The following is a 13,531-nucleotide window of genomic DNA, read 5'->3' as shown; positions in this document are numbered from 1 at the left end:
GATTGGGGCTTTTTTGCGGAAAACAGTACTGTGCTGTCTACACTGGCCCTTTTGCGCAAAAGTCTTTCGGAAAAAGACTTTTGCCCGAACGGGAGCAGCATAGTATTTCCGGAAAAGCACTGACAATCTTACATGAGATTGTCAGTGCTTTTCCGGAAATTCAAGCGGCCAGTGTAGACAGCTGGCAAGTTTTTCTGCAAAAGCAGCTGATTTTGCGGAAAAACTTGCCAGTCTAGAAACAGCCATATAGTTTCCCCTCCCCGTGGAAGCCTGCATGCATACAACACACCCACACTCCTTTCTTTTTTGTTGATCTGAATTTTTTCAAATTACCTCCCCCCAAACCTCCTTGTCCTGCCCCTTCCCTATGGGTTTACAGTGGAGTACCATTTCGCGCCCCTCCTGTTAGCAAACTGGTGCTTTCCTTGAATAAACACCTGCCAGGCGTTTTTCTTCGTTCCTGCTTTCCCTGTGGCAGGGAAGGGGTTAAATCAGGTGCAAGCGCTTTGATGTTGGGAGGTAGGAAGGAAGCTGTTGGAATGTTCCATTTGCTCTGCAAAGGGAGGGGGGCTGGGGAGAGCTGTTCTGTCACTCAGTTATACAAACGAGCCATGAAACTAATCACCGGACTCCCAAGGATAAATCACATAAGGTGAGTGTGCACAAATGTCAACTGAAATTCTGCGTGTGTTGGGGGAGGGAAGTTAACAGATTCCTCTCCTCTTCACCCCCCTCCTAGCAGAGATGGTTCAGTCACCTGGTACAGGTGAGCCCTACCTGGATGCTGCCTGCCATGGTATCTGTGCATCAGGGGGAGGGGCTGGCCCCCACCTACCCGTAAGAGGCTGGTTTGCCCCCAGGCACCCCCACCTTGGGGACCAGTCAGTTCCCAAGGGTTTGGGGACCAGGGGGCGCTGTGCCAGGGCGCTGGCTCCTGGCCATAGGGAACACCTGGTCCAACTCCTCCCCCTGCACCATCCATCATTCCCCACCACCACCTGGATGACCCTGTCCAAGCTGGGAGCTGGATCCACTTACTCAGTTAACAGGTTAAACCTAAGGTTTAGCTGGTGAAGTGATGAGCTGGGATTTTACATCCCCACCTCCCCTGGCAGAGGACAGACAGAGCTTGGGATGCAGGGGGTGGGGCTACACAGGGGAGACAGCTCAGGGAGGGCAGAGGAGCAGAGCGAGGACTGGGGCTGCGTGTGGGCAGTATCGGGAGGGAGGGAGGGAGTACTGAGTGGGGGCTGGAGGGGTCAGGAGAGGAGAGGGGCTGGTGTGGGAGGTGGTAACAGAGGTAGCTACAGAGGATGTTACTCAGTGGCTAATACAGAGTATGGCACAGCCTGGGTCCAGTGCCCAACTCTACCAGACGTTCACTATGTGACCCTAGGCAATGCTCTTGAGTTGATTGGTGCCTCAGTTTCCCCACCTGTACCATGGGGATAGCAGCACTGCCTTGCCTCACGGAGCGGTGAGGGTAGCTGCTAGGGACCAGGGGTGGGGTGCTCTGGAACGGGAGTGGTGGGCAGCCAGGTAAGTAGCTGAGGCAGAATGTTAAACTGGGTGTTTAGCAGCTAGTTCCCTCTCCCCCCAAAAGTGATCCACAAAATAGCAGCATCTCTGAAGGGGCAGGCCTGTTGGGAGACATTTGGGGCCATGGTACAGGCCCTACCCCCCTCTCAATTGATTTTATTGATCTTATTTACACAGACGCTGGAGAAGATTTGGGGGGGCCCTGAGCTCGTCCCCCCTTTGCCTCCTGTCTCATCACCAGCCCCTGAGAGGGGCTGCTGTGGGGTTGGCCATGGTCCTGGCCTGAAGGACTAGCTTAGATTATCCCAGTGATTTTCTGGGGTGGGGCTGAGTCATTCCCCCTCCCTGGGGTGATGCCAATCAGCTCCCTGGAGGGTAATCCAGGAGCTGGGAGCATCAGCTAGCGGTCAAATAGCATTTGGACCTCCAAGGCAGGGCCTAATCCCAAACCCACAGAGCAGGTTCTTCTAGTGCATGCTGCTCAGCCAAGTCTTGAACCCTAGCCTGGGGCTCCCCACACAACTGCTGCAGCGGGGCACCCACCCAGGGTCTGCTGAGTCGTGAAGGGCCCACAAGCTAATAGGACTAAGCAGTGGCCCCCGCCATGGCGCCCGCCGGGCCATGTATGTGCACCTGCCGAACAATCTGGGCCGGCTCCACCCCCAGGCGCCCGGCAGCCCCAAAAGTTTGGGGACCACTGGTCACGAAAGTGTCAGCCAGAGCTCCACCCACCAGAGCCCTGATTGGTGGATCCCCCCAGCTTCACTGATTGGTCCAACCATGCTATTTAAGCAGGAGGAAGTAGGCAGTTTGTCTGAGTGACAAGGTGGTTTCCTGTTGTGGGTACATGCAGCCTGGCTGTGTGCTGGCTCTATGCTCAGCCCTTGCCTTGCTCCATTCCTGCTTGTATTCCGCTGTCCAGTTCCCAGCCCTGGCCCTTACCCTGGCCACCAGCTTCTGACCTGCACTGTGTTGATCTTTGGTTCTGCCGTTTGGTATCTGACCTTGGCTCTGACCCTCAGGTTTGGCTCCTGGCTCTGACACTGCGACTGACCTTGGCTTTGTTCCCCGGCCTGGATAGCTGCTCTGCCCTCTAGACCTGACGCCTGCTCTGACCTTTAGGCAAGATTTCTATGTCCTGATGATTACAGTGGATGAGAAGCTGGATATGAGTTACCAGGGGGCCATTGTAGCCAAGAAGGCTAATGGCCTATTGGGGTGCATTAGGAGGAGCATTGCCAGCAGATCTAGGGAAGTGATTATTGCACTTTATTTGGCTCTGGTGAGGCCACACCTGGGCTACATCTACACTGCAGGCTTCTTGTGCGAGAACTGTTTTGCGCAAGAGTTCATGTGCAAAAGTTCTTGCGCAAGAGCGCGTCCGCACTGCCACGTGCTTTTGGCACACAAGCATCCATGGCAGTGTGGACACTCTCCTGCGGGAGAAAGCTCGGATAGTCATTTTAGCTGTAGGGCTTTCTTGCGCAAGAAATCCCTGTTGCCTGTCCACACTGCCCTCTTGTGGAAGAGCTCTTGCACAAGAGGGCTTAGTCCTCATGGGAAGAGGAATAGCTCTTCCACAAGAAGCTCTTTTCCAACACTGTACTGTAAATTTACTTGCACAAGAACCTGCGTGACGTGTAGACGCTCTGCAAGTTTTTGCGCAAGAACACTTGTTCTTGCGCAAAAAGCCTGCACTGTAGACGTAGCCCTGGAATATTGTATCCAGTTCTGGGGGCCCCACTACAGAAAGGATGTGTACACATTGGAGAGGGTCCAGTGGAAGGCAACCAAAATGATTAGTGGGTTGGAGCATGTAACCTGTGAGGAGCAGCTGAGGGATTTAGGTTTATTCAGTCTGAAGAAGAGAAGAGCAAGGCGGGGGGACTTGATAGCAGCCTTCAACTTCCTGAAGTGAGGTTCTAAGGAGGCTGGCGAGAGGCTGTTCTCAGTGGGGGCAGGTGGCAGACCGAGAAACAATGGGCTCAAGTTGCAGTGAGGGAGGTCTAGGTTGGATATTAGGAAAAACTATTTTCCTAGGCGGATAGTGAAGCACTGGGCTGGGTTCCCTAGGGAGAGGGTGGAATCTCCATCCCTAGAGGTTTTTAAGTCTTGGCTTGACAAAGCCCTGGCTGGGCTGACTGAATTGGGTTGGTTCTGCTTTGGGCAGGGAGCTGGACTCGATGACTCCTGAGGTCTCTTCCAGCCCTGGGATTCTATAAGAGCTGGTCCCATCCCAGCAACTCCCCAGTGCTGGACTTAGGCACCAGGGCTAAACCCTCTGGGAATGTCCAGTGGGTTTTAATGACCCAAGGGGCCGTGGTTTTACATGCCATCTGCCTGGCTAGTCTAGAAACGTGAGGCGTGGATAAGTGAGACATTCTGCCCTGGGGGAAGGAATTTAATTGGGCTGAGCAGAGTTCCTCTGGATTTAGGCTGGCATGACTGACAGGCCAATCAGACAGTAGGACTGGCAAGTTTTTCCACAAAAGCAGCTGCTTTTCCGGAAAAACTTGCCAGCTGTCTACACTGGCCGCTTGAATTTCCGCAAGAACACTGACTTCCTACTGTCTGAAATCAGTGCTTCTTGTGGAAATACTATGCTGCTCCCGTTCGGGCAAAAGTCCTTTTGCGCAAAGCTTTTGCGCAAAAGGGCCAGTGTAGACAGCTCAGATTTGTTTTGCGCAAAAAAGCCCCGATCGCGAAAATGGCGATCGGGGCTTTTTTGCGCAAATGTGCGTCTAGATTGACACGGATGCTTTTCCGCAAAAAGTGCTTTTGTGGAAAAGCGTCGGTGCCAATCTAGATGCTCTTTCCCGCAAATGCTTTGAACGGAAAACTTTTCCGTTAAAAGCACTTGCGGAAAATCTTGCCAGTAGCCTAGGAGTGACGTAGCTGGGTCAGAAAAGTTTGTGAAGGTCTTTCGATGCCCTCCCATGTGGTAAGTCCCAGCTGCCAGCCCCCATTACAGAGGCACTCAGCCTGGGCAAGAGCTCACGGTGTCTGGGTTCAGGGTTAGAAGACCAACTGCAGCCTTGTGTGGGTCAGTGTCAGACACCTTCGAAAGCCCCCAGCCGCCCCCATATTGGTCCATGTCATAGGCGACAGCTCTGTGGGTGCTGTAGGGCTGGGGCACCCATGAGAAACCTGCCAGCCCAGGAATCAGTGCCTGTGCCCTCTGTGTGTGCTGTGAATCAGTGGTTAATGGGGTGAGGGGGCACTGGGGGAAAGGGGCAGGGCAGGGGCTTGGAGGAAGTGGTGGAGCGAGGCCTGGGGCAGGCCTGGGCCCCTGCAATCTCTGGCAGCACAGGAAGTCGGTGTCCATGTTCTGGTGCATTTGGGTGCTGAGCTGTGTGGAAATCCAGACCCCAGCCTGGCTCCCACATGCCGGCCTCGCTTCCCCTTTCTCCACAGAGAGGCCCCTTCTGAGACGCCTTTTCCTCCTAGGACTCTCTGGGAATGTCGAGGAGTCGTTGCGGGGTCAGTGTGAGGATGGTGTCCCTGGGACTGCTATGCTGGCTCCTCACCTGTATCCTTCTCACAGGTAAACAGTGTGTGTCTGTGTCTGTCTCTCTCTTTCCGTGTGTGTGTGTGTGTGTGTGTGTGTGTATATATATAAGGCTGGCTGAGAATTTTCTACTGAACTGAAAAAACCAGTTTCTGCAGAATTGCAGCTTCTGTGGGAATTCTTTCATTTTGTGAATTGCTCCTTTTTCAATTGCAACGTGAAGACAGTGAATACTCCGCTCGCTTGGACCCTAATCAGAACGCTTCCTTTTGCTGAATGGACCCAACATGTTTAATTTCAAATCCGTTCGATAAAATGTTGAAGCAGGATTTCCCTGTCAGCCCTTTGCCTCATGGGAGCTGTAGTTTGAGCCTCCATTCTCTCTGCTGCACCGGGCTCCCTGCAAGACTACATGTGCCACAAAGCGATACCGGCTCCCCTCTTCCAAGCTGTGTGGGGCATTGTGAAAGTCACATGATTCTCAGAGTGCTCTGGGAGTGTGAGGTCAGCCCATAGGGCCTCATGGGGCATCCAACTCCCAAACCACAGCTAGCGTTGTCAGATGGTTTAACCAAGAATACCAAGGCCTCCCCCCCCCCAAAAAAAAACACCAGGGAAAAAATTCTGTTGGGGGGGAGGAAATAGGGAGAAGACCAAAGCTGTTAAGAAAAAAAAAAGGACCCCGAGAGTTATTAAGCAAAACTGAAATAAAATAAACCAGCATTAAAACAGCGTGGCCCCTTTAAAGACATGCCGAGTCAGAATAGGGATAGGAGAGGGAACGTTTCAGCACTAAGACCCAGGGAAGGCATTGCTTCCCCTTGCTTCAGGTCTTTAGGCTTTTTGCTGGTGGCCATCTTGTTTTCTTGATCAAGAAAATACCGAACTGTGCGGGTCAGTACCGGACACCTGGCAACCCTAACTGCAGCTCCCATGAGTCAATGTGCCTGGGAAAATGCAGATTAATGTTGAAATGATTTGAAATGAAGCGTTTGGCGTCATCTTATCAAACCAAAATGAAACATTTCTGTGCAGGAATGTCAAATGTTTTTGATCAGACGTGCCGAAACAAACGCCTTCAAAGCTTCCAAACTGAAATATTCCTGGCTTTCTCTTCTGAAAAAAACAAAACAAAACAAAACAAAACAAACCCAACACTTTGGATTTCTGACTTTTCATCTTGATTCGGGATGGACAACAATGAAATTTATTTCATGTTGTGATGGCTCGTTGAGGTTTTCCCATCTCCTGCACCCCTGTAATGGCATGAACAGACTCCACCAGCCTGTAGTATAGAGGGTGCTTATTGCTTCTTCAGGATATAGCACAGCACAGATTAATCTGGTTACAGGGCAGGCCTAGGATGCCAGGGAATCTTCCACCTCCGACTTCTTCCTGTACATCTCGGGGGTCAGCCCGAACTTGTGCAGCAGGGTCTCCTTGACTCGGTTGTAATCCCCTGGCTGTATTAGGTCCTCCAGCTGACTGAGCACTCCGGCCGCCTCCTGGTTCAGTGTGGGGACGAGCTCCTGCAGCCAGTCAGCTGGGGGGACCCGTTGCAGTCCACAGGCCCTCTCAAAGGCACTTAGGAATCCGTCTATGTCACCCATGTCCTTCAATTGAGCCACCGCGAGCCTCTCCCAGCGTCTGGCAGCCCCGGGACCCTGGGGCCCATCCACTCTTGGCGCAGCCGGGGCCCCGCCGGTTCTCCGCTCTGCCATGGCCAACTCATGCTGTCTCTCGATCTTGGTGCTCCTTCTCTTGGTCCTCTACTTCCAATTCCTTCATCCGCAGTGGATCTCCAGCCACTGCAGCTCTGCTGAGCTGGCCCCTGCCCTAGACGGGCCACGGCTTGCAGGGCTTCCCAAGGAAGTTGTCCCATCTCTCTGGCGGGCTCCAGTGCTTCTCCCCGTCTCTGAGCCTGAGACGCTCCCTGGTAGGGTCTGGCTGCTACCCACAGGCACAAGATCCTGGCCCTGTGGCTGGTCATTCTCCTCCAGCCTGGCAATCAGCTGGGCCTTAGTTGCTTACCGCACAGGCAAGCCCCTCTCTCTGCACAGCTTCACCTGCTCTGCCTTCAAGAGTCGGGCGTAGGTCATCTGCCTGCTGGGCCCCTCGGTGCAGACTCACCAGTCTAGTGCTGCAGTGCCCCACGATTCCCCGGAACCGCTTCGCTCTGTCTCCAGCATGCCTGGCTCCAGGGCTCTTGCTTCTACAGCGCCTTGTCGCTCGCCGCTGGAAGCTCCATCCACGGGGTGCAGTGCATCCCACTCCTGACACCAGTGTGACGGCGCGTTGGGGTTTTCCTGTCTCCTGCACCCCCGTAATGGCACGAACAGACTCCACCAGCCAGTAGAATAGAGGGAGTTTATTGCTTCTCCAGGATACATCACAGCACAGATGTCATCTGGTTCCAGGGCAGGCCTAGGATACCTCAGGCCCCCTTGAGATGGGGGAGACTGGGTCCCTAAATCCCAGCCCCTTTCTCTAGGCTATCTCCTCCATGCTCCCAGCCAGAAACTAACTCACATCCAGCCCTGCCCCCAGCCAGGGCTCCACTCCCCTTCTTCCCATTGTTCCACTACCTGGAAGATACTGGTCGGACAGGTTTGGCAGCCCCCTTGCATAATGACTCATCCCCTGCCCTTCTGGGCCCTGCTGCAGACAGCAGCCAGTGGAGGTCACTCACAACCCACTGCCCAGCTTAGCAACCAGCAAGGTACCTCCCACTACGTCACACATGTATTGTAATGAAAATAAGTAGCAGGTTTAAAGCAAACCAAAGGAAGTTTTTCTTCACACATACCTAGTCAACCTGTGGAACTCCTTGCCAGAGGAAGTTGTGAAGACCGGGACTTTAACTGGGTTCAAAAAAAGAACCATAAAATATTATGGAGGATAGGTCCATCAATACTTATTAGCTAGGATGGGAAGGAATGGCGTTCCTAGCCTCTGTTTGTCAGGGGCTGGGAATGGGTGTCAGAGAAAGGATCATTTGAGGATTCCCTGTTCTGTTCTCTCCCTCTGGGGCATCTGACATTGGCCACCGTTGGAAGACAGGACACTGGGCTGGATGGACCTTTGGTCTGACCCAGTCTGGCCGTTCTTACGTTTAAATACTGTAATTTCTCAGAATATGAACACTCCACACTTCACTCAATCTGTAAATTGGAGGGGCGGGTAGGGGGATAGGGAGGTGTGGGGGGATAGATGGATGATTCAGTAAATAATATCGATCTGCATGAAACATCTTAGCAGAATCAGGAATCAAACTCGCTCGTCAGAACTCGTTTCTGTGTGTTCGTCAGTTTCCTAACCGCCGTTCTCTCTCTCCTGTATCTAGATGGACGCCCCACCAGGTCCCAGCAGACATTGATTGGGATGGTGGAGGGCTCGGTGGTTTTCCCTTTAAAAATTGCCCCTTGGATGCCCGTGGAGACCATTGTGTGGAATTCCATCACAACCCTCGCCACCGTGACCCCCATGAAAGGGAAACCCCCCGCAGTGAAAGTGCTGGATAAACGCTACATGGGGCGGTTGAGGGTCTTGGACCATTCCTATTCGCTGGTGATTAGCAACCTGAGTTTGCTGGACAGGGGCGTGTACAGAGCCCAGATAAACACCGAGTTCACCACCACCGTGACGGAATACCTGCTTCGCATCTACCGTGAGTGGGCGGGAGGGGCCATTGGCACCTGATGATGGAGGTTGAGGGTCCTTGGATTTCAAGGCGAGATTCAACTCTCAAGCCCCGCTGGAAATCAGCCCGGAAAAAGGGGTGGAGGAGGGACTCAAGGCCCTATCTCCTTTCAATTCAAGATGTCTGCTCCAACAGCCTACCTTAAACAAAGATCCCTCAGGCCAGAGTCCTCAGAGGGGTTAGGATTGCAGGATCTGGGAAGGAGTTTGGCTGGGGGTTTGGAGTCTAGATGGGCTCTGGGAAGGAGTTTGGCTGAGGGTTTGGGGTGCAGGCTCTGGGAAGGAGTTTGCAGGTGGAGGTTTTGTGCACAGGCTGTGGGAAGGTGTTTGGGTGGGAGGTTTGGGGTGCAGCTGGGCTCTGGGAAATGGTTTGGTTGGAGGTTTGGGGTGCAGCTGGGCTCTGGGAAATGGTTTGGTTGGAGGTTTGGGGTGCGGGCCCTGGGAAGGACTTTGGGTAGGAGATGGGGTGCAGACTCTGGGATTGAGTTTGGCTGGGGGGTTGGGTGTGAGCTCTGGGAAGGAGTTTGAGTGGGGTTTTGGGGTGCAGGCTCTCAGCAGGAGTTTGGGGAGAGGGCTCTGAGAAAGGGCTTGGCTGGGGAGGGTGGGTTTCATGCTCTGGGGAGGAGTTCAGATGTGGGGGTTTAGGGTGCAGGCTCTGGGAAGGAGTTTGGGTTTCACGCTCAGGGGGAGGAATTTGGGTGGGAGGTTTGGGGTTTAGGCTCTGGGAAGGAGTTTGGCTGGGGGTTTAGGGTTCAGGCACCAGAAAGGAGTTTGTGTGGAGGGGGTTTGGGTTGCAGACTCTGGGAAGGAATTTGGGTGGAGGTTTGGGATGTGGATCTGCTCTGGGAAGGAGTTTGGCTGTGGGGGTTGGGGTGCTGGCTGTGGGAAAGAGTTTGGGTGGGAGGTTTGGAGTGCAGACTCTGGGAAGGTGTTTTGGTGGGGTTATGGGGTGCAAGCTTTTGTGGGGATTTGGGGTGTGGGCTCTGGGAAGGAGTTTGGGTGCAAGGTCTGGGAAGGAGTTTGTCTGGGGGGTTGGGGTGCAGGCTCTGGGAAGGAGTTTGGACCTGGGTATAAGGGGTCAGGCTCTAGGTGGAAGTTTGGGAGTGGGGTATGGGGTTTGGGTTGCAGACTCTGGGAAGAAGTTTGGCTGGAGACTTGGGGTGCGGCTAGGCTCTAGGAAGAAGTTTGGTTGGGGATTTGGGGTGCAGACTCTGGGAAGAAGTTTGGCGGGGGTTTGGGGTGCAGACTCTGGGAAGAAGTTTGGTTGGGAGTTTGGGGTGCAGGATCTGGGAAGAAGTTTGGCTGGGGGTTTGGGGTGCAGGATCTGGAAAGGAGTTTGGACCTGGGGGATGTGGGGTCCGGCTCTAGGCATACGTTTGGGTGTAGGGTTCAGGCTCTGGGCCGGGGAGGGTTGGGGTACAGCAGGGCTGAGGGGCAGTGCTTACCTTGGGTAGCTTCAGGGAGTGATGTGCCATCCCTCTGTCTGCTCGCTGTGACCGTGACCGTTTGGTGTCACCCCGACATGCAGAGAAAATCCCGGTGCCAGATGTTGCCGTCAGCTTCCTGAATGGAACCTGCAACCTCCTGCTGAACTGCACGGTGGCCCAGGGCGCGGAGAGCGCCACCTTCCTCTGGACCTACACGCGCTGGAGGATCGCCCACACCAAGAAGGGGCCCACCCTGCACATCTGGAAACGGCCAAGAGCTAAAGAAATGCTGCACACCTGCCTGGCGAGGAACCCCGTCAGCCAGCACTCGAGAACCATCTCCATTCGGGACTACTGTGGTAACGCTCCGGCCCCTGTTCTTAGTGGGCCTGGGCCCGATCCTTTCAATATTGGTGCACAAGCCCAAACTCACTCCGCTCATGGTTGGAAAATCTTAGAGGGAGCACTGGTGACAAGTGCAGATAGTATGGTCTGCCTGTATGGAGTGTTGGGGTGCGAGCACTGGGAAGGAGTTTGGGTGGGGGTTTGGGGTGCAGGGTCTGGGAAGGAGTTTGGGTGGGGGTCTGGGGTGCAGGCTCTGGGAAGACTTTGGTGGCATGGGGTGCGAGCACTGGGAAGGAGTTTGCATGGAGGTTTGTGGTGCAGGGTCTGGGAAGGAGTTTGTGGGGATGAGGGGTCAGGCTCTAGGTGGAAGTTTGGGAGTGGGGTATGGGGTTTGGGTTGCAGACTCTGGGAAGAAGTTTGGCTGGAGACTTGGGGTGCGGCTGGGCTCTAGGAAGAAGTTTGGCTGGGGGTTTGGGGTGCAGGATCTGGGAAGAAGTTTGGACCTGGGGAGATGAGGGGTCAGGCTCTAGGCAGAAGATGTAGCCCAGATGTGCTGGTCCATGCCCCGGTCCATGCCCCGCCGTGCCAGCCAGACCCCCACGTAGCTGCAGCTGTCCCAGCAAACACGTCCTTTTTGCCACCCAGGGCCCAGTGAGAGGCAAGGGCCCCCTTCCCACTGTAGGGGCAGTACCCCTCCCCCAGCAGGCAGCTCATGGCCTCAGCCTCCCCCCAGACCTGGAAGCATGGGTGTAGGAAAGGGAAAAGGGCAGGTGGTCCCAATCTTCCCCAGCCAGAACAAGGGAGGGGAGGGCAGACGGTGCCTGGCCTCAGCCTCCCCAGCCCCCAGAGAGCTCTGGCCAGACTAGTTCTACCAGCAGTGCTTCTCTGGTGAAGACTAGGGATGTAAAAGTGCAGTCAATTAACTGATTAGCAAAAGCTTGTAGATTAATGCTATAGACTGCACACATTCCCCTCCGCCCCCCGGCCACTTTCCAGTATATTTTTTAGCAGGCTGGCCAGCAGCCCAGCTCAGGTCTGGCTTGCACCGGGTCTGGGAGCTCAGACCACCCTCTAAACAGGGGCTGCTGCCATCCCTCACCACTGCCTCTACCAGAGGCAGCAGCGCAGGGAGCTGGGTTCTAGACTGGTTCCCCTCACAGGCCAGCTCCCGCCTGGCACCCGGTGCTGCTGTCTCTGATACACAGGCAGCAGCGCGGAGTGTCAGGGGGCTCCTCGGGAGTGGGGCTGTAGCACACTGGCTGCTGGCCCCGCCCCCAGGGACTATAGACTAGTCGAGTAACCAATAAGAATTCAGGAGGTTATTTGACTATTCAGTTGACCGACAGTTAACATCCCTCGTGTAGACCAGCCAGAGGGGAGCGATGGTGATTTGCTTCTCCGTGGCTCTGCCTCTTGCCCAGTCACTTTCCCCACCATCCCCTTCTCATTCGCACTGGGGTGAGCGAGTGGTTTGGGGCAGCGGCTGTCGTCGTGGGCTGGGTTTGTGCAGCACCTGGCACTTGCACCCGGGGCCAGGCCCCTGGTACACAGCAAAGAACAAGCAGCATCCTGTGCAGTCGGGAACGGGGGAGCCAGTCGCCGCTTTCGTCGGCACAAAACAACCCCACAGGCCAAGGGAGGCTCGCTGCAGAGTCAGTTCTTCACTGCGCGCGTGTCTGTTTCAACAGGAAGCGGCTCACCAGCACCTGTCTTCCAAGCGCCGGTGGCAACGCGCTTTTTAATAGTCTTCGGGCTCCTCTGCACGACCAACATTGTGAAGTAAGGGCCGTGCGGCCGCCAAGTGCAGACCGGCATCGGGGAATGCACCCCAAGGGGACCCTTGCTGTAAGTTCCCCGTCGGCCGACGTGCCATCCCACGGCTGGACGGGAAAAGCCTCCACTGCCGAGCTGATTTCGGGGGTGTTTGTAAAGCCACGGTCACTGACAAGCAGCCAGAGAAGATGTGGAGGCGGAAGGTGATTTTCTCTAACATCTCCTTCTTAGGGACTTGCGAGATCCAGCCCCAACTGTTTGCCCATCACTTGACTCTTGACTCCTTTAGCAATAAAAGGTGCTTTGCAGCCAGGCCTTCAGTTTCTGATCTGGTCTGGAGGGCGTGGGGCTTGTTTTTCAGGTATTCGCTGTGGGGACAACTGGTTAATGGCCCTCCGCACACTCTGGCGTGTTGTGGCTGGCTCTGGCCAGCCCAGCCCCCTGCCTGCAGCACTGTGGGTGGGAGGCTGCTCCAGACCAGCCAGGCCCACCACACTGCGGGCCAGGGCTGGCAGCTCAGCCCGCGTTTAATTGTGTTAACCAATAGAATTTTTATCCGGTACATGGTTAATATTTTCCCATCCCTAATTTATAGTTGGAGTGGAGTAAAGGAGCCTCAATGCAAATGAGAATCTACCCCCCCCCCAATCATTAGCTAATACAGACCCTCTGCAAATCAGCAGGCCTGATTCTCCCCCCAGTTATGGGCCTGATTCACCATTGCACCGTGCCAAAAGTTGGTGACTGCTGCGGTGTAAATTGCATCAACCTGGGTTTAACTGCTGCCTTCCTGCCAGTTTAACCTCTAGCTTCCACTTCCAGTTTTTTCTGCATTGGAGTTGTCAGTGCATTTATCTGGGAGGGGTCAGTTATATGAGGGCAATGGTGTTGTCAGTCCCACCCATTCAGAAATCCTGCTTTGAAAAGATGAGGAGTTGGGTTTTTAAAATACGCCGAGTTTGGATTTTTATTTTGCCTCAAGTGTGGGGTTTTTTCCCAGCTTTAGGGCTCTTGCTTCCTCTGTGACCCTGGGGAGCAAGAGTCTTTTTTTTTTAATGAAGGGCTTGATTCTCATGAAGCTACTTTCACCTGGGAGCTGGGCTTGCGGAACAACAGGACAAAGCTGGGAGAGCTGGTAGCATGGGGGCCGCTTCTCTGATCCCCAAAGTGCTAAGGAGGGACAGCGGAAGCAGGATCTGCTTACGTGGAGAAGAAGGGGAAGCTCCTACATGTCTCTTGG

At 54.6% G+C, this 13,531-nt stretch overlaps 1 protein-coding gene across 6 annotated transcripts; it reads left to right on the top strand.

Annotated features, from left to right (window-relative positions):
- The first annotated feature begins 96 nt into the window (after positions 1–96).
- On the top strand, positions 97–12,604 carry LOC102463577 (SLAM family member 9-like). Of its 6 annotated transcripts, none has more exons than XM_075908347.1 (5): positions 97–652; positions 2,562–2,661; positions 4,987–5,083; positions 8,391–8,714; positions 10,275–12,604. In XM_075908347.1, exons 3-5 carry the CDS (start codon positions 4,999–5,001, stop codon positions 10,967–10,969), a joined length of 1,104 nt encoding a protein of 367 aa, XP_075764462.1. In that variant the 5' UTR covers positions 97–652; positions 2,562–2,661; positions 4,987–4,998; the 3' UTR covers positions 10,970–12,604. The 6 variants fall into 6 exon arrangements, with proteins under 6 accessions (XP_075764462.1, XP_075764461.1, XP_075764465.1 ...); XM_075908346.1 differs by having other exon boundaries at positions 97–1,049; XM_075908351.1 differs by lacking the exon at positions 97–652 and having other exon boundaries at positions 1,268–2,661; positions 10,275–10,532; positions 12,207–12,604.
- Positions 12,605–13,531: the final 927 nt, after the last annotated feature.

Source organism: Pelodiscus sinensis, chromosome 24, assembly GCF_049634645.1.
Source record: "Pelodiscus sinensis isolate JC-2024 chromosome 24, ASM4963464v1, whole genome shotgun sequence".
Taxonomy (NCBI): domain Eukaryota; kingdom Metazoa; phylum Chordata; order Testudines; family Trionychidae; genus Pelodiscus; species Pelodiscus sinensis.
Note: the sequence above shows the minus strand (reverse complement) of the source record. Positions and strands in the feature narration are given on the sequence as shown.